This window comes from Manacus candei, unplaced genomic scaffold (genome assembly GCF_025592945.1).
Source record: "Manacus candei isolate 608988 ecotype Guabito, Panama unplaced genomic scaffold, ASM2559294v1 h1tg000076l, whole genome shotgun sequence".
NCBI classification, from domain to species: domain Eukaryota; kingdom Metazoa; phylum Chordata; class Aves; order Passeriformes; family Pipridae; genus Manacus; species Manacus candei.
Genome location: NW_026138124.1, coordinates 9,165,263 through 9,189,249, shown reverse-complemented (window position 1 = coordinate 9,189,249; position 23,987 = coordinate 9,165,263). Strand labels below are relative to the sequence as shown.

At 45.2% G+C, this 23,987-nt stretch overlaps 1 protein-coding gene and 1 long non-coding RNA gene across 5 annotated transcripts in view; both read right to left on the bottom strand.

The window, feature by feature from the left end:
* Positions 1 to 3,442: 3,442 nt before the first annotated feature.
* Positions 3,443 to 23,987, bottom strand: part of VMP1 (vacuole membrane protein 1) — a 59,367-nt gene continuing 38,822 nt past the window's right edge. For all 4 annotated transcript variants that reach the window (XM_051809826.1, XM_051809824.1, XM_051809827.1 and 1 more), the window contains exons 9-13: positions 21,106 to 21,186; positions 17,410 to 17,526; positions 15,225 to 15,286; positions 5,622 to 5,724; positions 3,443 to 4,247 (exon numbers count right to left, since the gene is read on the bottom strand). In XM_051809826.1, the coding sequence (XP_051665786.1) occupies positions 4,104 to 4,247; positions 5,622 to 5,724; positions 15,225 to 15,286; positions 17,410 to 17,526; positions 21,106 to 21,186 (507 nt within the window). In that variant the 3' untranslated portion in view covers positions 3,443 to 4,103. The remainder of the gene's footprint in view (positions 4,248 to 5,621; positions 5,725 to 15,224; positions 15,287 to 17,409; positions 17,527 to 21,105; positions 21,187 to 23,987) is intronic.
* LOC127481023 (uncharacterized) lies at positions 7,054 to 11,586 on the bottom strand. Its single transcript, XR_007908084.1, has 2 exons — positions 10,438 to 11,586; positions 7,054 to 10,353 (listed from the first exon to the last, which is right to left on the bottom strand). It is a non-coding gene; the product is annotated as an uncharacterized LOC127481023 (long non-coding RNA).

The window sequence follows — 23,987 nt, the reverse complement described above, 5'->3', positions numbered from 1 at the left end:
ATGAGGCACTTGAATTTGGGTAGTCACACAGAAGGCTCAAAGAGTTTCTCAGTATAATCCTTCTAAAAATGAGTTTGCCAGAGCACAGGCAAATATTTACCAGAGCATGGGAGGGTGTTTCACGGGAAGGCAATTGCTTCACTCCCTGTTTCCTGAGGTTACAGGAACCCAGGAGGCTCCAGCACTGATCCCTCACCTGCTCCCACCAGGGGTCACAGCCCAGCAGGATTCCCTCCCACTCCCACTGAGGGCTGCAATTTGAGTGAAGTACTTACTGCTTTTTCTTATTCCCTTCCAAAAAAAAAAAAAATTAATCCAAAAAACCCCAAACCTTCAAATTTACAGGAAAAACCCACAGAATTTTAAATCTCTGAAGAGCCATTTCAATTGCCTTATCTAAAATCACATTCAGCCTTTTAACTGCTGATTACAAAGTATGTTTTAACCACGTGCTTCAAAGAAAACCGATGGCTTTTACCTCCCAGGAGCACTCCCAGCCCCCACTTATCTTTACACCTGCGATCAATTTGGTTCACTAATATTTATATTTGTGCTTGATAATCAGGGAAACATCCCCAGCGCTTGTGCCTGCGGTGACACTGCGACAAAACAAATCCCGAAAGCCAAAGGCACAGCAGGGAAGGGCTCTGGGGACCAGCGTTAAGCCCCTGTCAAGTGTTAATGACAAGGATCTTTTCGCAGGAACAGGCAGCCGGGGGAGTTCAGAGGGAGCTGCTTGAGCAGAAACACAGCAGGACACCGGGACGGAGGGAAGGAGCTACAGACACAGGGAGCAGGAGCTTTCCTGGCTGTTTTCCAGCGTGGAACTGGAGGATGTGACCTGCCACGGGCACTGTGACCCGAGCTGTGCTGACCCCAACAATCCCCACCGCTGGGGCAGGGCAGCTCTGCCACCTCCCCCAGGGCACAGCTTCGGGCAGGAACAACCCACAGGGCGGGCAGGAAAATCAAGAGGAGGAGTTTCAGCCCCACCTGACCTGAGCTCTGATGTGCTACTTTCTGTTTTCCTCTCGTGAAAGCAAGAGAGCTTCAGCCACGCCCCACAGAGCGAAAAAATCTCTATCACATCAAAGTCATCTTTGAGGTTTAACCAACCGTTGGTTGCTGTCACTTCCGTGTGATTTTCAGTAACTCCCAGAAAAAAAAAAAAAAAGGCAAGATGCTTTATTCAGTGTCTAAACTGAGAGACAGCAGCTAAAAATAGTGACCTGTGCCCAGACTGTCTCTCCTGCAAGAGCTCCCCTTGGATTTGTCCCTAACACACTGAAGGAGATGACTGACTGCTTCCAATGCCTGACCAAAGATACGGACAGCAAAAGGAAGCTGTGGATTTAGGGAGCAGAATCCCTGTTTTCAGGTGAAATGCTGAAAGACTCCAGGTCTCGGAAGCCACAAAAATGCAGCTGCAGATGTATCTCCTCCATTCCAGACAACAAATGTCACAGTGTTACCAACCCAGTTCAATACACAGAGTGGAAACAATCCAGCTGAAATAAACACTGGGAAACGTTATTTCTTTGTTTATTTAAGCAAACATAAAACTACCCATTAGGTTTACTTTCATTTCTATTTTTTTTTTTTACCTTTTACCAAGTCTTATCATCTCCCAGCAGCTGAACAGGTAGGAGCAGGTAGAACCATCAGCTCCTTCTTTAAATAAGTGTTAGAAAGCTTCAGAATAACAGCAGAGCTTATTGGAATGGACACATGGAACACAAGCTGAAGAACAACAGACATATATATATATATTTCACACTATATGTATGTAAACATATTGAACTAAAAGTGGGAGAAAGCTCTGTTTTTCCAGGGATTTTCCAGCAGGCAAGAGGCAGAATTTTAAGGAGACCCCCAAAGGAGCAGTTTATTGGCTCAGGCTCTGGGAAAAGGGTTTTTTTCTCTTTTAGTTGTTGTTACAGAGTCTCCCCATCTCAGCCTGAGGGCACACAGGTAAATGTGTCACCCACTGCCAGAGAAGCTTCCAGACACCACCAGAACTGAGAGAGGTAAATAAATAAATACCTGTGTCCCTCGGGTGAATCTGAAGACAAAAAAGCTGCCACCAGAACTGGGGAGAGCAGCCAAGGGCTGTCACTGCTCCAGTGTCCTGAGGGGAATGGGACACACAGCTCTGGGCTGGGATCCCCTAAAAGTGCAACTCCTAAGTTTCACAGATTGAGAAAAGTGAAGTACCAAGCAGAGCTGTGATTTTTGGAATGTGCACTGTGTTAGAAGACCTTTGTGACTTTATTTTCAAAGACCTTATTTAGGCCAAAAAGTGAAAAGATGTAAAAAAAAAAAAAAGGTGGAGAATTTAAGCAATAGTGTTCACCTTTAAAAACCACCAGGAGCCAAGGAATGGCCTTTGTGCTTTTGACCACCTTGCACCACCTCCCGAGCCTTAGATATGTAAATTCACTCTGCTCAGAGCTCTGGTTGTTGGCTTCAGAGAGAACTTCAAACACAAGAAACAAGGTACAAACCTCACACACAACCGGGATGAAACTCTAAATAAAAGGATGTTTGTTATGCAGAACTGCAGCGGTGACTCCTCCTCGGAGCTAAACCCGACCTGATGCTCAATGGAACAGCTGGAGATGGATGAGGGGACGGTCAGATGAGAGATACCAAAATGTCAGACAGCCTACCGACTGTTGTTGCCATGAGATCCAACAGTCAACATCAGTCTGATAAGCTATCCGACAGGATGGTGGGGATGGAGCAGCTGGAACACCACGGCACACGGGACACACACCAGCTCCCCCCGGCTCCAAACCTGCCCCAGCCCAGCCTGAGCTCAGCCAGGCAGGGTCTAACCTGCTCTGAGCACCTCCTGCAACACTCACCGAGAGAAAACTCAGCATTACTTACCCTCAGGACAGCAATCAAACCAACAGGTCACAAATATTTACAGATGGAAGGACCAAAGAGGGAAAAGAGCCATTTTAATGTTAGTTCTGCTCCTGGACATGAGAGCTGACACACACACTGGTTCAGAACAAGGTTTGGAAAATATCTGACTTGAAAAGCATAAAGTTCTTTAAAGTTCTGTTCTGGACATCAAATCTGCTTTCAGCTGGAATATTAAATCTTCTCCCTCTCTTCTCCTCCACTTCCCACAATTCTGGGATCAGGGGCAAACACCTGAGCAGAATAAATATTGTTCATTGCTTAACCTGCCTATTTTAACTGTGCTTCAAGCAAGGGATGTCCTTCCTGCTGTCTTTGCTGAGTAAGAAGTTCTTAAGAAAAAAGAGAAAAAGAAAAAAAAAAAGAACAAAAAAAGCCCAAAGGGTTTCAGCACCATCAGTGCAGGAAGGCTGAGTGAACGTGCAGCTCACGGGATTAAGGCTTCAGAAAGAAACTGAGCATCCAAAAGTGGAGAGGGAAAGAAAGAGCTTAAAAAGACTGACACAAGAAATTCTGGAATGATCAAAGATGCCTTTATAAAGTTTTATCTTAACTTCATTCTAAATATACAGAATAAAAAATGTCGGCGTCAGCATTTGACATCAATCACCTCTGATAACAGCACGGACTTGGGCAGGGTGGCTTTTCCAACGTGCAGTGGATGGGACACCGGGAATTCAGACGGCACAGCCTTACCAGGAGGGACATGCAACAGTTTGTATCCAATCTGTACTCAGTTATTTACATCGGGATGGGCTGGGAAGTCATGGAAAAAGCAAAACAAGCCACCCTTCTAAATGAGAAGTCGCCCTCAGGTCAGTGTGAGTTAACCCAGGAAATGGAGAGTATGAAATCATCCAGTTTGGAAGTAATTTGGATGGACAACGTTTGTGTAAAACCCCACTGAACATCCCACTGTCCATCCTGTCCAACACAACCCAGACTCATGAAGCATTCACACCTTACCTTAACGTTTATAAGCTTGTCAGTGAAACCTTTGCTCTAATATCCAAATTACTTTCAAAAAAAAATCAAATAAAAACTTTGTTCTAGTTGAAAATTGATGTTAAAAAGTTTTCCCCCTGTTTTGAATAATGCTGATTTTTTTAACCATATGAAAAGCTGTGTCATTCCTGTGTCTGCCAGGACCCCCTGAGGGGGTTTGTTCCAGCTCATTTGGTTTTCTCCTCAGAGTACATCTTCTGCTGCAGCCTCTTGGCGTAGCTCTGGGCCATGGAGTTGATAATAGACAAGATAAAATAACAAACCATGACAATCACCAGTTTCTCAAACATCCAGGAGAGCCAGTTTTCCCCCTGGAGAGACAAAACAGAAGGAGGAGGAAGATGGAGATTAGCAGCCAGACGGTGGAGAATTCTCTAATCAAATCCAAAGCAGGGACCCAGCACAGGCTGACGGGATTCCTGCAGGTCCCTCTGCAAAGCTGCCCTTGCTCCCTGGAAAGACAATGCAGGAGGCTTTGCCAAACCCACCGCTGGGCACATGACGAATCCCTGCTCATTCCCAGGGTGCTCCCAAAGTGATTTATTATTCCCAGTATTGTTTGGGCTCCGCTGACGATTCTTAGAGTTCGGAATTAGCAGCCCCTGACTGTCATTGCCCGTCATGTTCCCCGCACAGAAAACAATCAGGTCATTGGTTAACAATGTTTTTTTTCTTTCTCTAAACTGCACATTCCGTGTTCTCTTCCCATTAGGATGCAACTGGAAGTTCCAGTGACCTCGCCGGTCCGTTTTTCGTGGCAACTCTTCCCTCGTTTTTCCTGTCAAAGGAGGGCAGCAGCGCTCTGCCCACGATCCTTTCCCTGCTCTGCCCACGATCCCTTCCCTGCTCTGCCCATGATCCTTTCCCTGCTCTGCCCACGATCCTTTCCCTGCTCTGCCCACGATCCCTTCCCTGCTCTGCCCACCATCCCTTCCCTGCTCCAACTCCAGCCCGATCCCCCCCGAGGCTCTTTTGTGGGCAGAAACGGCCAGAGGAACATTTACAACAGCCACAAATATCGCACGTGAAATCCGAGTTAAGTTCACGGATTTTATCTAAAGTGCCTCAGCATCCTCAAGGATTTCACGTCCAAGTCGCTCTGTCCCGTTGCAAATTCAGGGTAAGTTTTTTAAAATACTTTTTTTAAATTTTTTTTTTTTTGGGGGGGTATGAAAGGAAATTTCTGCCCCTTGTACCTGCTCTAAACACCGTAGTTTTCTTTTCCTTTCAAACACTGAAGGCTTGGGGATTTTATTTCTCTTGCTGTCCACTAAGCCACAGACCCTCCTGGCTCCTGAAGCATCGATGCTGCACAGTTTGTAACCCCTTCACATGGAAATGCAACTTTTTCCTCCTTAAATTTAACCTTCCAAGCAGGCAGCTAATGCAGAGAGGTAAGAACTGCCACTAGTCTTGCTCTATTTTTTTGTCTTATTGTCTAAAGAATTTAAATCCAATTTTCGTACAATTGCAGAGCAAGTTTGAAACAGAGTTAAGTTTAAAATCCAGTTTCCCACAATTACGGGGGAATTTTAAAACCCAATTTCACACGATTAAGGGTAGTTTTTAATTCCCAGGTTGATTTTGAAGTGAGATTTTTATCTCTATTGCTCGGGTCAGTGCAGATCTTGGTAAAACAGACACGTGAAGAGCCCGAGAAAGGCTGAGCTGGGGGAGGGTCTTACCTGTGGAACGCCACCGTCCGACTTGTGGTGAAGTTTTATCCTCTGAGCTTCCAGATATTCTTGAAATGGCTTCTGAAGAGAAGGACCTATACTTGGAATAGCACTGATGGAAAGTTCATCCCAGAGAACGAGACAAAATAGGGGAGAAAAAAAAAACAAAACCAAAAAAACCATTGGCTTTTTCTTTTTTTTTTTTAAATTAACTTACCACTTTACCTAATGAGAGCAAAGTTCAGGCTGAGCTACAGCTCAGGAGGGAACTCCTGAGACACTTGAGAAAACAGAAACCCCACGAAATAAAGCAAAATATTCATCTTTTGATCTTTCCCCAGATCCTCCAAAAGTGCTCAAAAAGAAAAAAATCTCTGTGAGCAGCAGAGCGCCGGGAAGGGGGGCAGGAGCTGGGAGCTGGAGCATGTCCTGGAGGCAGGAGAAGGAGCTGAGCACTGGGGCAGTGCTGGGAGGCAAATGAATGACTTCGGAGAAGTCCCACATTTATCAGCAGCAGTTCCTGTAAGAACTGGTTTGAACCGATTAATAAGGAAATGACTTGTGCTTGTGTCATCCCCCGGTTAAAAAAGAGGCTGCTCGCCCTATGACTTGCCCCTTCTCCTGCGAGGAGACGGCCCCTTTCTCCAACAAAGTCCTTATTAGGACAATCTGTGCGTCATCCCTTCCCAAAAGGAACGCGTGAGCAAATCCTGCGGCACCTCCCCCGGGCAGGGATTAACAAAGGAACAAAGAGGCGCTCGGAGCCCTGCCCTGCATCGTGCCAGCCTGGGTGGCACGGGGCGGGCTCCGAGGGACCTGCCGAACACCTTGTTCCTGCTGTGGGGTCACGTCTGGGAGCTCGGAGCCCTCTGGGGTGAGGGTGGTACCGCCGGGCAGCCTCTGCCCTCCACCCAGATCCCCTGGCCAGGCTGCCACCAAACCCACCCAGGCAGCTCTGCCTAAATCCACCCACCCTGCTATTTAGCAAATAGAGATCCAAAACCCTTCAATAATGGTCACAACCCTTCCATAAAACCCCAAAACTCAACTATTCAACCCTAGAACTTGGGCAGCCTCTGCCCTCCCCTCAAATCCCCCTGGCCAGGCTTCCACCAAACCCACCCAGGCAGCTTTGCCTTAAATCCACCCACTCTGCTATTTAGCACAAGATCCAAACCCCTTCAATAATGGTCACAACCCTTAAATAAACCCCCAAAACTCAAATACTAAACCCCACAATTCAAATATTACCCAAAATAAACTGTCACCAGCACCAGCACGGCCTGAGCTGGGTGAACACACAATCCAAAGGCTCCCAAGGCTGGATCCACAAACATCCACCACCACTCCTAACTCCCACCACTGACAAACACCACTTGAGTTTCAAAGAGAACCGAGATTTTAATTTATTTTCTTTTTTATATTTAACTGGGGTTAAATATAAATTTAAAGAGATCAATGTGATCTCCTACCCTGAAAACTCACCTAATTTTCAACTTTTAACTTTCACTTTTAACTCTTCACACCACAGGGAGGGTTCAGTAAAACAACTCCACACACCAGGACACATCCAACAACAGGTTTTACAAGTGACCATCTCCCTGCAGCCCTCCAATTATTTTCCTCCTCATTTGACACGATATTCCCTTTTCCAGGCCAGAGCCCAATTAAAAAAGAACACTTTCTAATTTTAGGAATTTCAGAAAAGGCCCCGAGTGAAGAAACAAAGTGCCTCATTCTGCTGCTCTCAATGGATTTCCTTCATGGCCGGGGGCAAACGCCTTTTTGGAGCAGATTTCCCAGAAAAAGGGCCACTTCCCTCATGATTCACCCCCGGGATGAGACAAACGGGGGGAGGAAATTCTGTGCCCGAGGCTGCTGAAATTTCAGGGGGGGGGAAAAAAACCCAACCCCAGAGACTCCAGCCCGTCCCTGACACGTTTTACACAAATCCAGAGGATTTCCAGGATTCAGCTCCGGCCCTTCGGCGCCGACCGATCCCGGGAAAAGCCTCTCCCGGTGAGTCGGGGCCGGGGCCGAGTCACCCTTGGCACGTTCTGAGGTTTCTCTGCCTTCCTCCAAGAGCTCCAGCAAGGTAATGGTTCACTTTGAAATTGTGCCTGGTTCTGAAATGAGGAATATTTAAAGGGGAGGGGTGAATGATTAACAGGAGGGTGTTCAAATGACTCTCGGGCTCTGCCTGAAAACCCAACAAAGTCGGGGCTAAATTAGCTTTAAACACAGAACAAAGCCATGAAACCCAAGTTCAGAGGCTTCAACAGCTCCTGCTGCATGCACACTGAATTTCAAAATTTTTGTCACTAAAGAATTATTTTTTTTTTCCTTTTCTGAGCACGGCTATGACTTAAATTAATTAAATTAAAAATGCACAAAATTAACTTTGTTACAGAAGAACTGCAAGACTCTCAGTGTGAGGACCTGGGCTTCTAAAATTCTGCAATTTTTCTAGAGTCTTTAATACTGAAAAAAAAATGTACCTACATTTAAATAAGGAGCAAAACGAAGCAGAGGAACATTTAGAATAATCCTGAATCCGCAGTGCTGGGAATGAAATCCTTGAAATCCCATTTCAGCAGGACAGTGTTGGTTACTTGTGCTCTTTTGGCAAAATTAAACTATTTAATCTCCCCAGATATGTCACCTGATATCCAAGTGTGGACATAACTTAGATCTAAAAGTCTTAAAACTCAGTTTTATTTAATTTAATTACACCTAAGTGTAACTGAGAAGAAGTTTTAGGAACTCTTAACATTCAATTTTTGGTTTAATTCCTTCTGATTCTCTGCTAAAATTGAATGTTCCACAAGAAGTTGTAACTGAGAACAAACCTCCAAACAATTGCACCAGCCTTTGGTGCAGCCTAAATTAATGAAAATTAAAACATTTCAGTCAAAAACACGACTGGAATTCCAACACTAAAATATAAACATCATTCAGAATTCTGATTCACTGAGAAACCACCGTTGGAGCCCGTTCTCAGAACTGTCACCTGGGATTTGTAGTCAAACAGATGAGGATTTATTGTCTCTAACTCAAAGCTACAATTTCTATCCACATTAAAAATTCTAAAGCTGGTTTTTGCAATAATTAAACCAAAACTTCCCATCTATTCAAAGCACCACATTACAGAGATTCAGCAAAGCTGCTTCAGGATTAGTTTTAAAATTACACCAAAGACCTGCAGGCTCTGACTCCCTAAAACTTCCATTCTCTTTTCAGCAAAACCGTGTTTAAAATCCACTGGACAATTTATAAATTTGCTTTTCCAAGAGTGACTGTCACTGTAAGTGGGCGGAAAGGTTAAATCCTTTGAACAGAACCTTTGGAACCCCAGGGAGGAGTTTTCTCCAAGGCACCAAACCCAGAGGAGAAAAATTGTGTTTTCCCCTGTGCTTAAGAAAAAGCAGGAATTTATTTGCTATTCCAGTCAATGCATTTTTACTGATACTAAAAATACTTATTTAATACCATTTAATCATGATATTTGCACTTTTGAAAGGCATCGTTTTCAGCTGACAAGATCTTTAGGAGTAGAGGTTGCTCTCGAGTTCCTGAGATCTCTTACCCTGTGCTTGGAGAGGTTGGGAACACTCAGGGAATTAATCCCAAGCTGTGCTAAAGCTCAAGGGCAGGGCTCACTCAACAACTCCCTAAAAATCTCCCAGAGCCCCATTTAGGATAGAAAGTTCCCATCTTACAAAAACACTCGTGGGGTTTTGGCCACTTTTTGCCCACTTTTCCAGAGAGAAATGTCAGAATTCCCAAGTATTTAAAAAAAAAAAAGCAGCAGCCACTGTGAGGTCCCATTTTGGGAGCATTAATGGGGCTTTCACTGCTAATTAGAGCTTCTCATTGAGAAGAGGCTCGAGCAGCAAGTGCTGATGAAGCAGCTGATTAACTCTGAGCTGTTCTGAAACTCCAGTTATTCTGGGGGAAATTAAAAATGTAAATAAGAGTTTCAGTGCATCTCTGAGCCTGACAGACCGAGCTCAGCAGCTCCTGGGAACAACTGAGATCCAAACACGGGGGTTTAAAATTGTGGAAGCCTTGTTTGAGCATGGAAGTTTATTTTCTCCTGGAAATTATACCCTGGAGGGTTTGGGACCCTGCCCTCCTGCAGCAAACAGGGATTATCCCTGCTACAAAAAAGTGCCACTGAAGGATGTGCCAGAGGCAGGAGGGACATTCTGGGCTGGACTTTTCCCTCTCTGCACCTCCAATCTTTAAAATCACACTATTGACAGCCAGGCCAGAGGGGCAAAGGCTCTCACCTCTCAACAATTATGCAAAACATCATTAAACCATCCCATTTATTAATTCCTATTTCTCCACTCCCCTGGGAGAGCACAGAAAAACATCAGGAAGAGGCACCAGATTTGGGTATTTAAGTGGTACCAACTTCTCTGGAAGTCAGACATTTCATAAACCACTGAAACCAGCTTCCAGTGGAAGAACTTTGGTGCCCCTGGACAATCAGCAGAGCGGGTTCATTTGCATTCCCCTGGGAGCAGAGCACCTCTCCAGCTCCTGGAGCCCTTGGAGGTCCCTGTGCCTGCAGCCCGGGCTGAGCAGCCCAACGGTTGGGTTTAATGAGCTGTCATTTCCTGTGCCGATAAAACCTCTCCCATCATCCAAATCAGCCCCTTCCCGGGGCTGCAGCACTGCCAGGACCTGCTCTGGGCTCAGCCTTAACCAGCCCTGCACCCCGGCTCAGGGAAACCTGGGACTGCCCAGAACTAGATCCTTGGCTTAGGGAAACCTGGATCCCAGTTTAGGGAAAGCTGGGAGCTGGGACTGTCCAAACCTGGACCCTGGCTCAGGGAAACCTGGGAGCTGGGACTGCCCAGAACTAGACCCTGGCTCAGGGAAACTGGGAGCTCGGGCTACCCCAAAGCTGGACCCTGGCTCAGAGAAACCTGGGAGGTAGAACCAGGCACTGACTTAGGGAAAGCTGGACCCTGGCTCGGGGAAAGCCTGGAGCTGGGGCTGCCCAGGCCTGGCTCAGGGAGAGCCTTTGCAGGCTGGGCTCCCCAGGAGCAGCCCCAGCTGGGCCTGAGCTGAGCTGTTCGGGGCTCTGAAGCTGCACAAAATAAATCTGGTTCGGGGCAGGATCAACAGAGACCTCTGGGGTTCAAAGGCTCCCTGGAGATTCATTTCCTTCAGGAGATGAAGACAGAAAATCTCCCTGGAGTCCCCAGGCCAAACGGGTCCCCCATCTGACATTCCCACCTGGGCCCTCCCATCCCACGTGAGCCTGCAGGGCTTTCCTTGGGCCACTGTTAAACCAAGGCTTCCAAAAATAGCACCAGCAACACCCCTGACCTGCCCCTCCTCAGCTCTGCTCCCCAGTGCTCTGAGCAAGGAAACTCCTACTTGCATTTTAAAGATTTTTTTTGGTACTAATTCAGGGGAAAGAAAACTTGCTTGTTGGGAGTTAAATCCTTCGAGCTTTTTGCAAATAAACTTCTATAATTCTGCTGTGATGCACTGGGAGGTTTTCAGCTCCAGAGCTGCTCACATTTCCTCCACCTCTGTGCCCCTCTGAAGGCTCTAAAGCCTGGTTTGTGCAGAGCTGCTCTGCTGGACACAGTCCCACAGGTGCTGATGGAGCTGGGGCAGGGCAGATGAGTTACTGAACCAGCCAGTGTGAGGTGGATCCATGTAACCTTCCAGAATCCCTCTCAGGAGGTTGGGAAGTCTCTGCTCTTCACCTCCTCAGCCACTTCAGGTTGCCTTTGCTGAGTTCTACTACACAGGTTTTGTGTAGTAGAAACTGGAACCTGTTTCTCAAAACGCCCTTTGAAGCAGCTCAGCAGGACCTGGGCTGGGGCAGAACAAAGGTCCAGCTGTCAGAGGGTGGGGGTGGCTCCCAAAAACCAGGGAATCAAACCCAGGGCTCTTCCCACCCCAGGAAAAGATTCCTGGTGCAGCCCTTCATCACTCCTTGACTTGTGCTCTGAAGAAATAACCTAAACCTGGACTGTAAACGATTTTTGACCAAAAAAACCCCTCACAAGCCTTAAACAAACTTCCCACCAGGGACTGTGATCCCATTTGTGCTGTCTGGGGGGAAGGAACATCAGGCTCCTTTCCCCAGCACTGACTGGGAGCAACTTGTGAACAAAGATTTATGGCACAATAAACAGCAGGAAACTGGTTTGTCCAGGCAACAGTTCCAGTGCCTGTGACCAAAAACCTGCTGTTCTCTCAGATGGGCATCATTCCCACGGGGCTGCAGGGCTGGCAAATGTGTCCCACAAAAAACATCAGGATAAGGACCCTTCATGGATATTTTTGGGTAGGTTTCCAGAGTTGGCTGAATTACACCTTGCAGGGTCTCGCTCGTGGGTAAAAATCCATGGAAGTGGCAAAATTTTTAGATGCATTTCACTGCATGTAAACTTCAAATTACTTTATTGACTAATTATTCCATCCCTGGAAGTGTCCAAGGCCAGGCTGGACAGGGCTTGGAGCAAGCTGGGATTGCAGAAGGTGTCCCTGCCTGTGGAAAGGTTGGAACAAGATGATCTTTAAGGTTCCTTCCAACCCAAACCATCCTGGGATTCTGATCTACCACAGGTAAAAAGGTGGGATTCCTCCCAAAGGGATGTGGCCACTGAATTCAGATGCTTTGGAGGTGAAGGCCACGTGCAATAAAACATGATGTTTTTTAGGAATTATGAATTTTTATGAATGTTTTGGGTGCGTGTTGTGAAGCTCACCAAACGTGAACAGGGCAGGCTGAATCAAACAAAAATTAGATTCTTTCTGAACATTTAACCAGAGTGGATGGGCAGCAGCTCTGTGGATGGTTTGTGCTTTGAGAATTATTTCTTCAAGTAGTTTTCTGGGAATTCTTAATCCCCATTTAAAAACTGCCACTTCCAGGAAAACATCATCGTGTCTAAAAGCACTTTGCTCAGTGTGACTTCACAGCCAGCCCTGCAGCTGTAGGTGAAAAAACCGAAAAGCAAAGACTGAGGAGCCAAAATAAAACCCACAGTAATTAAATCTTTGCAACGGGCTGGGCTGGGCCCAAAAGCAGCTTTACAGGGGGGTAAAATCAGGCAGTTAAACTGTTCTTCAAGGGACAGGACCCAAAGCTCCTGCACCCCAAAAGAGGCTCAGGCACAGAGCAGCTGAGAGAACAGGATCCTCTCCCAGCACTGGGGCAGCAACAAAGGGCTCCGAGCAGGAACTGGTGGAACAGGTTGGTGATTCCCAGCCCAGGGAGTTCCCAGCACCTCTAAACCCTCCCCAGCCTGGCTTTCAGCCTCCCCCCAGCTCCAGCTCCCAAACCCACCCCTGTCCCCTCCTTCCTCCCAACCAGGTTTGTTGCCACCACCCACCTTGGGACTGCTTTTTGTGCTCCAGCGACCACCAAAAATCCTCAAAAATTCAAAATTTTCCATGAGCAGCTTCTCCATTTCCTGCCACGTTTGCCTCTGTTTGTTTAATTACTACAGGGAGTATTTTATGAGCTGTTTGTAGACAGAGCTGTGAAGTCACATCACCCTCAGTGCTATTAAACCAGTGACACAATAAACAGCTCCTGAGCTGTACATGTGAATAATTCCTGCTTTTTCACTAAAAATCACGGAATTAGCACAAAATTCTCCCTGGCTTATAAAATCAAATCTCCCCAGACTTTATCTCACAACTTAAATCTTCTGTCTAGGTTTTTTTCTCCTGGATATTAATGTGTCCATTATTTTCAGGTGCTGTGCTCAGATATTTCCCATTGTGCAAGAGCAACGTCCCAGACAAAGGAAGCCTGAAGTGGAATTTGATTCAAATGAAGTTACTGACCACTAAAGAGAACTGTATTTTAATTTAATAACAGGGCTTTTAATGCAAGGTATTGTTTAACATGTTTGCTGTTCCCTCTAACACAGATTGATGAGGTAATGCCAGCAGACAGCTTGGGAAAAGTCAAGGATACCGGGACATTCCAAAAATCTCACTGTCTCCCAGGAACATTTTTTAACTCTGACATCAACCCTCCAATAAACCCAAATCCAGCAGAGCTCCTGTGACTGCACTCGGGGTAATTCAATGCAAAATTATCTCCAAGACAGATGAAGTAGGAAAAAAACTCCTGGGTTTGGCTCCAGGATCCTCAGGAGAGGAAATCCTTGGAAATACCTGAGCTGGTGTGACTGAGAAAAAACTCCTGATGGTTCAAAGTTGCCACGTTTCTCTCTCTCTCTCCCTTTTGTTTTAAATAATGTTCAAAGCAACAAATTAATGTTGAAGTTTGGTACAAAACAGATGGGAAGATCAGGAATAATAAAGTCAGGATTAATGAAATTCCCTACAAGTTTCTTCTGACACTCCTTTTCCTTTGTCCAGCATCACTGCTTGGAGTTTGGGTGCTTTAAAAGGAATTATTTCCAGACATTCCTGCCCTGGAACCGTTCTTGAGGAGTGTGGATTTGGGGATTTTATGTGAAAAGAGTTATTACAGTTTGGGCAGCAAAGTGTCAATCAATTTGTCCCACTGAACAAACCTTGGGAAAGCAGAAACAACTTGGAATTTAATTTAGTTTATGGATTCATATGAGATTGGATTAATTCTAGTTTATAAAAAACCCACAAAGCCCAACAAAACCCCCAAACCCCACGAAAATAAAACTTTGTATTTGCATATCAGAGACTCACATTTAAAACTTCCAACCTGGAATTCTGTTGCTTTGTCTGTTCCCCCCTTGCCCAAACTGTTCCTAGCTGAGGGTTTGCTTGTTTTAAACTGAGATTTTAACTTAAAAAAATAAAATATCCATCCATTACTAAAGAACTCAGTAAAAAAAAAAAGACAGTTTTTCTCAAAGCCACAACAGTTTACCCATGAAAACTGCCCTTTTCTACCAAAATTTATCAGAATGGAGATCAAACTCTACACACCCAATTTCTCACCCTGATGGTTTATGAGAGATTTAATATTGTAAATGTCTAATGTGTAACTGTATGGAAGATGTTTAGTGTTATCTTGGAACACTGCATAAAATCCCGAGGTTTTAATATAGAATCATGGAATTCTCTGATTTTCTCTATAAATATAATATGTAAAATACATATCTATAATATACCCATAATACAGTATAATAACTAAACTATATAAATATCATAAGTATTTATTATTATATATAATATATAGATATAATATATAAATATAAAATATATTATTATATATTTATTATTAAAGTGTATTATAAGGTATTATAATATATAAATATATAAAACAATGTATTTGTATAAGTTATAAATGTACTATAACTATAGATAATATGTTAATATAATTTTCTATAACTTTTCTCACTACAACCCTGAAGAAAGTCCCTGCAAAGCAGCCCCCTTGCAGCTAAAAGTGCAGGAATGTCTCCCTGGAAGAGCTGCCTCCCATTCCTGGGGGAAGGTTCCTGCTGCTCCTGCAGCCCCACCCTGGGGGCTGTTCCTGGCAGGACTTTGAGGTGAGGCCTAAATTCTGGGTGGGCCAAAGCTGGGCTTGGAAACAAAGCCTGACTCCCAGCCCAGCTGCTCTGAGCCCTGCACTGCTCTCCCACTTAATGAGGGCAAGTATTAATTACTCACCCAATGAGAGCCACCATCTGCTCCACGATGTGTTTGCTGAAGGTGATGATGACGAAGAGTTTCTGCAGGAAGGAGAGGAGTGGGATCAGAAGGGAGGCACAGACAGTGCCTCGTGTCCCTTCCCCCCCAGTCCCACAGCTCCCCCTCCTCTCCTCTTTCACAGCCTTCCCTTTTCAGCATTCCCTTCAAGAAGCTGGTCCCTTTCTCCCTCTGTTTCCTCCCAGATTTCATCTCTTGCAATGTTTTCGTAGCCTGTTCCCGACCATCCGTGTCCTCCCCAGCCCCACGTTCCCAGAAGCTCAAGGTCACTTTACTCCGTCAACAAAGTTTTCATGGAAAAGCAGCCACGGCTGTGCAGCAAAATTCACATCCCCTTACACAAACACAGGGACCTGAGGATCACAGGGGGGAAAAATAACATATTTCAGTCCCCGAGTCCACGTGGCTCAGACAGAACACGGCAAAAAATACTGAGTGAAGAACAAGGAGCCTTTGGGCACCTGTGGGATTGTCACTGTGACACAACAGCCTGCTTGGAACAGAGGAATGTCAATTAAAAACTCCTGTAACACATCCCAATGGCTGTGTAGACATTTCACCACTCCCCTTCCTCCAAAAGCAGTTAAAATGTTGATAAAACAGCCTTTGCTCCTTCCCCTTGGTCCTGTTTGACATCAGGGTGAGCAGACTGTGAGTGGACAAGGGTACACAAAGTTCCCACAGCCTCCTTGGACCAATTTAAGCCTGACCTAAGCAGAGCTGCCCTTCCTAGGCTGGAAACAGGGGATGTGACTCCAACCAAAGGATCCTGTGGCCTGGAGGAAGAGCCCAGTTCAAAGCAGCTCTGGGATGGCCACTGCTCCAGTCACTGCTTCCTGTCTGGAGAACACTTCATTAAAGGCCTTTTCCATGACTCTCACATTTCCTAAATTCCAAGTTCAGCCAGATCACTCTGAAAATCAGGGCTATTGCACAAGAGTGTGCTTGAAAAAGAGAATTCTAATAGCTGAGCCCATTATAAAATCAGATGATTTACCAACTGTACAAGACACTGGGAAATGGTTTTGCACTTCCATGTGATCCGAGTGAGGAGCACCATAAATTACACAGCAAACACTGTGGGAGCTGAACAGGGCAATTAAAGCAATAAAAGGAATATTGATCAGATGCTATTTCACTTCCCTGTGCTGCCAGACACAGAGATTTAAAAGCAGAAAAAAATTCAGATAATACAAAAATAGGTGTGGAGGAAAAGCTGTTCCATCCCAGTAAAGGAGAGAACTGCCAAATCTATTTGTTGTTTTCTGTTTAAGGGCTGGGCAGAGTAAAACAACCATTTAGAAAACGATGGGAGGAACAAAGCTGAAGATTGAAATCTCCTGTTCTGGGCAAAGGATTTTAAAGCAGCTTGGTGAGGTTATTACAGGAGTAATTTTATACTAAAAGCTTCTGCTATTGAAAAAGAAATCTCTGCAGAGATTTCCAAGCAACAGAGGTACAGGCACTGTCTTAAAGAACCCAAACTCAGCCGAAAACACCCCGAACAGAGACACAGCTCATGAGCCAGCACTGACCACACCTGGAGGGTCCCCAGGGAACCAACACTTCACCTCCCTTAGCACGAAACGGGGACGCTGCATTTAAAAGCAAAACTGAACGTTTTTGACCGGGATTGTCAAATTCAGCCCCTGAGGGAACAGGACAAAGGGGAACATCAAAACCAGGCTGAGGAGCCCAAAAAGTGCCGACCTTGCTGCGAGGGGGGCTGAGGAGCCCAGGGAGGAGCCCCGGGCTGGGCTCAGGGCACCGGGGGTTTCTCTACGTGCTCAGCTGAGCTAAAAAGAGCCTCTCCCGAGCCTCTGCAGCCGCGCCGTTACCAAAAAGGCAAGTTCACTATGAGTGCCGAGCTGGTAAAAGCCGTAGGTAAATACCTTGGCTAACCACCAATTTCCTGAGCGGGTCAGCACAGAGCTCGTTCCTCCGGGGCTATAAATTACTCACTGGGAGCCTGAGCAGCCCAGCAGATCCTTTATTGTAAAGCCTTTGCACCAAATTAATTTCCATGACTTCAGGTCGGGCAGGGAGACTCCACAAGCCATTAGGAAGTAACACGGTGGAACGGTAAGAGAAGGAGAAAAGTCTCTCCCCCCCAGCCCCCAAAGCCCGAGGGAGGGGCAGCACTTGCCTGGATGTGCATTTTAATGACTGCTTTGCCAATCAGGGTGGCACCGAAGAAGGTCCAGAAGGGAACGAGGAAGTGCCCACATGTTATCCCGGCCAGGTCAAACAGGGGGTTCGGGATCTGTGGAGTGAAGGGGAAGAGGTTCAGGAATTCAGCACACACCGGGATGAACAGGAGCACGATGGACTCTGAAACCCTGAAAAATGAACAGTTTCCCCTTCTCCAACTTGATCCAAAGCTCCTGTGTCTCCAGAGCTACAAAACTGTTGCTGTCACACCACATAACTCTGGGATTCAGCTCCACCATGTCCCAGACAATTCCATTCTCATGGTCCCTCCTTACCCCTGGATTCTGACAAAAGCCAGCAGCAAGTTTTCCATGTGAAATGCACAGAAACCACAGCAAAGCCATTTTGAGTGATTTATCAAATTTTCTCCCTGACAAGCACATCACTCTTGGAAGCCAGTGCTCCAACTGATCCCCGGTGATTTCCAGCTGAGAAACTACACTAAAAACTGGCATCTATGGTCATATGTATCCAGTTTAAAAGCACTGATTAGATTTTATGAAGCATATGCATTTCATTTGAAATTAAACGAATTTTTTATTATTATTAAACTGTTGGCTTGACTTTTGGTATTGCGATACTATCTGTAAAATATTTTTGAAATGAAACCAAGAAAGTATCCAAATTCCAACCTTTCAGCCTGCAGTGAAGGGGCAGTGTCTGAGGGGAGTGTGTAATCACAGCAGCAATGTGGTACTGGGGTAACAAACTGCAGGACTGGTGGTGTTTTGTTACATAAATAATGAAATAAAGAGTGAGGATTGGTAAAGAATAAAGGATAACAACACTGCCTGGGCTGACTGGGCACCTGCAGTGTGGGAGGAAGCTGAGCAGGGCTGGACTGGGCTGTTCCAGCCCAGCAATTCAGATTTATGAGCACCCACAGCAGCACCTGCAGAGGGAGAAACCTGAAACGGGCTCTGATCGTGCCCGAAATGGTCCCTGGACAGGCTCCACCTCAGGGACCTGCCCTGGGGCAGCTGCTCTGGGCACAGGAGTTGGTGAATTATTGACCCAGCCCAGCTCCAGGGTGTTCTGGGTGGGGTGGTTTGAGGGGTTTTGGGGAGTTCACAGAAGGTTTCAATGCTCTGGGCAGGGAGCCCTTGGGGCAGGGAGCCCTGGGGGCAGGGGCTGTGGGGCTGTAGGGCCAGCCCTGCACTCAACAGACATGGGCAGGAGTTACCCCAGGCCCCAAGAGGCTGTTCCTGGGCTTGGCTTTGAGAACACACACAGACAGCGCTGGGAGTCGCTGAAAAAAGCCCACAAAGCCAGGAGGGTGAATTCTCCCAAGTCACAGGGAGGATTTTCAGGGCTGATTCTTGCTTTGTTCCTTCCCCTGAGCAGCCTTTCCATAGAAACAGGCTCAGGACAATACTGTGGCTTCCTTATTGCCACTCATCAACATTACAGTCAGTTGACCTCACTGGATGAACTTGCAGAGCTTTAAATTCAATTTGATGGGGCTTTTCTGTTGCATTTAGAAGCCACCACTCGACAGACAGTGACCCACAGCTGGGCCAGGACCACCACTCTGGGAGCAAGTTCTCCAGTCATAAAAAACACATCACATAAACCCCTGCTTCAAATCCTCAAGGAAGGTCCCAGTTCTGAGTGAAGGAGGCACCTTCCAGCACACAGAGGAGCAGCAAAAAGGAAGAGAAGGTGGTGGGGGGGGCTGGCTTTCTCTGCCTTTCTCTCCCTTCCTCTCCCTCAGGTGCCACACAAAAGCACGGCTCTGGATCCCTGTTTTTCCCGGGCCTCTCCCCTTCCACAGCTGCTCCGCAGTTGCTCAGTAAACACATTAACAAATCCCCAGGTGCCTCCCGGTGGATCGATGGCTCCTCATCCCTCCCCCGCCCGGCCGGAGCTCAAGGCACGGGGCAGCGAGCAGGGAAGGAGTTCGGCAAATGTTTAAGGATTACTCAGCAGGAACTACAAAATGTTTACACATCACCTCTCTCGTGTTTACCAGCTCCTTCCTCGTGTTCTCCTTGTCCAGCCACCCCAGGAACTCATCCCTGCCACCCCCGAGCTGTGCTGGGGACAGGGATGTGCCCCGGGTCACAGGGATGTGTCCCAGGTCACAGGGATGTACCCCGGGTCACAGGGATGTACCCCAGATCACAGGGATGTACCCCAGGTGACAGGGATGTACCCCAGGTGACAGGGATGTACCCCAGGTCACAGGGATGTGCCCCGGGTCACAGGGATGTACCCCGGGTCACAGGGATGTGCCCCAGGTCACAGGGATGTACCCCAGATCACAGGGATGTGTCCCGGGTCACAGGGATGTGTCCCAGCTCACAGGGATGTACCCCGGGTCACAGGGATGTGTCCCAGGTCACAGGGATGTACCCCAGGTCACAGGGATGTGCCCCAGGTCATGGTGAGTCAGAGGAGGGAAGGAGCAGCCTGAGGGCTGGGAAGATTTGGGAACAGTTTGTAACCTGCAGCCAGTTCCAAAGCTCAGGGAACAGCAGCTCCGTGCAGCAACTACCAGATGAATCCTGTCCAGCTCACACTTGAGTAACACTTGGTGTTGTCATCTCCACAGTTTAGGAAACTGGGAGATGCTGGGCAACTGTGGAATGAACACCTCACCCTAATGCTGTGCTTATCCCACAGGAATGGGACCATGGGGGGCCTGCACTGCCCTCCCTGTAATCCCATCCCACGGATTTTGTGGGATGAACAAGGCACGCCATTCCTACCAGTTTGCATCAAGCATATCCAGAGAGACATTGCAACCTCAAATTCCATATTTTTCTACCCCAAAAGAACAGCATAATCCTACTCAAAACACTAAAACCCCCTCGCTGGGGATGCTCCCATCACCTCCTGCTCAGAGGGAAAATAAACCAGCAGCAGTTTGTAGCTCCAGAGCCAGGACTGACTTTTCCCTCCTCGTTCTGCCCTCTCTGGTTCCCAACGACCCAAAGAGCAGGTTTAGGATCACAGTGGATGGACACCCCAGTCAGGGTTCATCCAGGTGGTTTTCCACCCTTCAATCCATGTGTACCTCTGGATTAGAGGATGCCAACACTGTCACCTTGTACATAAACACCTAAAGAAGTCCTAACAGGGTTCCAGCAGATTCCCAGGACAGGGATTCAAGACAGGCCTCAGCCTCCAAGGCAGGGAGAATTCCTGGCCTGAAACAGGGACACACCTCTAGAATTTTAGGAATGTCTTGTAAGTTTTCCTCAGTTTGCAAACCTTTGGCAACTTTAGTAACCTGATACCTGTTTGTTTTTCCAGGTTTCCCCACTCCAGGCTGAACTAGAGAATTAATTGATTAATCTTTGGAAAATGATAAAGCACCGTTGCTGCACCTTTTGGGTTTGATGGATTAAAGAGGAAACAAAACTATCCCAAACTCATCACCTTCCAAGGAGAACCAGTGTCGAAGCCCAACGGTGCAGCTGAAGGAAGGGATAATAAATTAGCTGTGCTTTTGTGCAGAATTCCCTGTGTTTGGTTCTAATCCAGGACTGAGGTTTCTCCACGTCAATCCCACAAGGATCCCGCTTCCCTGAGCACCACAGAGGGCACAGAAACAGCAAACAATTAATTCCATGGCCAAACATTCCACCTGTGGCCAGAAATCCCCCCATTCCCAGCACAAACTCACCGAGGCACAGGCCAAGATCCCAAAGAATCCAACCTTCTGCACCAGGTTCTGCACGGCCAGTTTAGCCCTGGAAACAAAGTCCTGCAGGGAGGAGAACAAAGGATTCCTGAGGCAAATCCCCAGTGAACAAATCCCAAAATGTGTGTGGTTCCCATGCCCTCCTTGCTTTGGGATTTTCCCACTAGGAATTGGGAGGAATTTTAAACCAAAAAGGCCAGGCTGGGCTTGGAGGGGACAGAGGGATATTCCCAGTGCTCAGGGTGGGACTGACCACCCACAGCCACTGGGGTTTGTTTTCCCAATCCCTGCCGGTGGCACTGAGCTCCCTGTGCTTTGGAAACAGGTTTTCCAGTATTTATTTCCCCCTGTCTTTGCAATGCCAGTGCCTCATTCCTCACCCAAGCAGAGGGAATGAATTCCTTCAGTGCTAAAAAGGCACTTTCTCAAACACAATAATCCCATTATTTCCTCAGATCTGTTCTCTCAAGCCCAGGATCTTCAGCAAAACACCCAATTCCAGGTACTGGCTACAACAGATTTGTAAAATTCCTTAAAATCCCTGAAGTTGGAGCTGAAATACTTTCAAAGCAGTGAAGGTGCAGCCCCTGTGACACACTCAGAACGTGCTTTTATTTTGGGATCAGAACTTCCTCCTGAGTCTCAACATTTGCCAAATGCTCAGGAACAACAACAGAAAACCAAACGAAAATAAACATAACTTTTATTATAAAATTATTATAAAATTTTAAAAAGCAAAAATATTCTCACAAGCAGTTTATTTGAACGTGAGAAGTGAATTTACAAGAGGAGAAAAATCATTTTGAGGCAAAACTGTCTCCAAAAGTGAAAAGCAGGGTCAGGAATTCCCTGCTCAGCCTCGGCCACGGCAGGTACAGAAAGCTGGGAATCTTTGGGAATAGCAAACATGAAAAAATAATTAGGAATTCTTGTTTAAAATCCCACAAAGAAGCAATAAAAAGCCGATTTTCCAGGAGCAAAGCAATAACCACAGATTAACATTTTGTAGGAAACTTATGTAGGAAATTACACAAGGAAATCACTCAAATCAATAATTAATGACATTCTAAATTCCACATTTTACCACAGAATTGCAGAATTTAGAATGTCATTAATTATTGACTAAAGCAACGACAGGACAATGCAGGAAATTTAAATTTATGCAATTTTAGCTTTGTCACAGTTCTGTTGAAACCTTCAATCCTACACAGCAATGCAAGAAAACTACAATTATTTGACAATGTCCTGGCATATTATTTAAATTCTGAGCCATAAAATTGACATAATTCTTTATGGCAGATTAAAAAAAAAAAAGAATAAATCTGTGCTAAAGCCATTTGCTTCTTTTTACACCCCTTTTCCAAGTATTAGCCTTTTTTCCATTACTGGGCTTTAAAACAGTCAAATTCTCAAATTAAAAAAACCCGTTGACTTGAAGGCAGAATAATTCTATTTGTTATTCTTAATGTTTGGGAAAATAAACCAAATTAAAGCAAATCCTTCAACTGAAAGAAAAAAAAATGCCAAATAAACGAGATTTCCTAATTATTACAGTGGGATATTTTAATTTTAAGGAGAATTTAAAAACCCTGTGGAATATTCTGTGAGGGGGAATTTTCTCCCTCTGAGCTGGAGTTACACCTTGGGGTCTGAATGTCTGATTATAAATAAACAAACCCCAAACCAGGTAATTTATCATTATTTTACACTGGGTTTCTAATACACTGTTGTATTAATAGTCACAGAAACTGGAAATAAACTCTCTAGCAAACAACCTATAACTTGATACTTTATTTTAAATAAAATATATTATTATAATTATATATAAATTGACTTTATTAACTCAGGGCAAGCCCAGTGCAAGTTTTAATCAAACTGCTTAAAAAGAAACAGCTTCTCCTCACCCACATTTCTTGATTGCTGTAGAATTCAAGGCTGCCTTCAAACTAATTTTTCCCCTCCAGCTAAATAATAATAATAATAATAATAATAATAATAATAACCACAGCTATTATTATTATTACTACTACTACTACTATTTTATAAAACCAATTATGGAAGTGTTTTAAAAAACAGTTTATCTCAAAAAACCCCCCCAAAACAAAACCAGTGTTTGGGCAATTTTTCTCACCTTATTAATTCATAACTTTATTTTTTTCAAGTTCTTACTCAGATGGTTTCTCCTTCAAGTTTTGGTTTTACATTGTCTCCAAGGAAAGTACATTTTTAAGTTCTAAAACTTTCACTCCAGAACTTCTAATTTGTTTTCTTTTTTTCCCAACTTTTTAAAATAAGCATTTTTTCAAACTTTGGAAGCCTTTTTCAAAACTTTTTCAGTTTTTTTCCCAAATTTTTCATTTTTTTTTCCAAAACTTTTTCACTTTTTCAAGCTTTCAAACTTTCCTATTATTTTTCCCAAACTTTCTAAATAAGCCCAAACACAAATTAAGGATTTTTTTTCCCCTACAAAAATAATCAGAAATACAGACACTACATTTTTATAACACAATCACAGGCAGGAATAATTTCCAGGTTAATAAACCCACCAGGTTTGCAACAAAACTATGTATCTGCAGCGTCGATATTGACTTTATGAAACAAATTCACAACTGTTTCCGTTTGGTCCCTTCCTTAAATCTTGTTTTCTGATCTTTGTGACATCTGCAACAATAAAACCCCTCCAAGGTTTCATTTCTCTGACAACACAACCCCCAGTTTCACAACTTTTACCTATTTCACAATGATATTTTTTCTCTTCCAAAGCCTGCACAGGGAACAATCTTTTCTCTTATTTTTTTTTTGAACAGTTCGAAATCAAACAACTTTCAGCACTTAAAAAAAATAAATTATATAAATATATATAT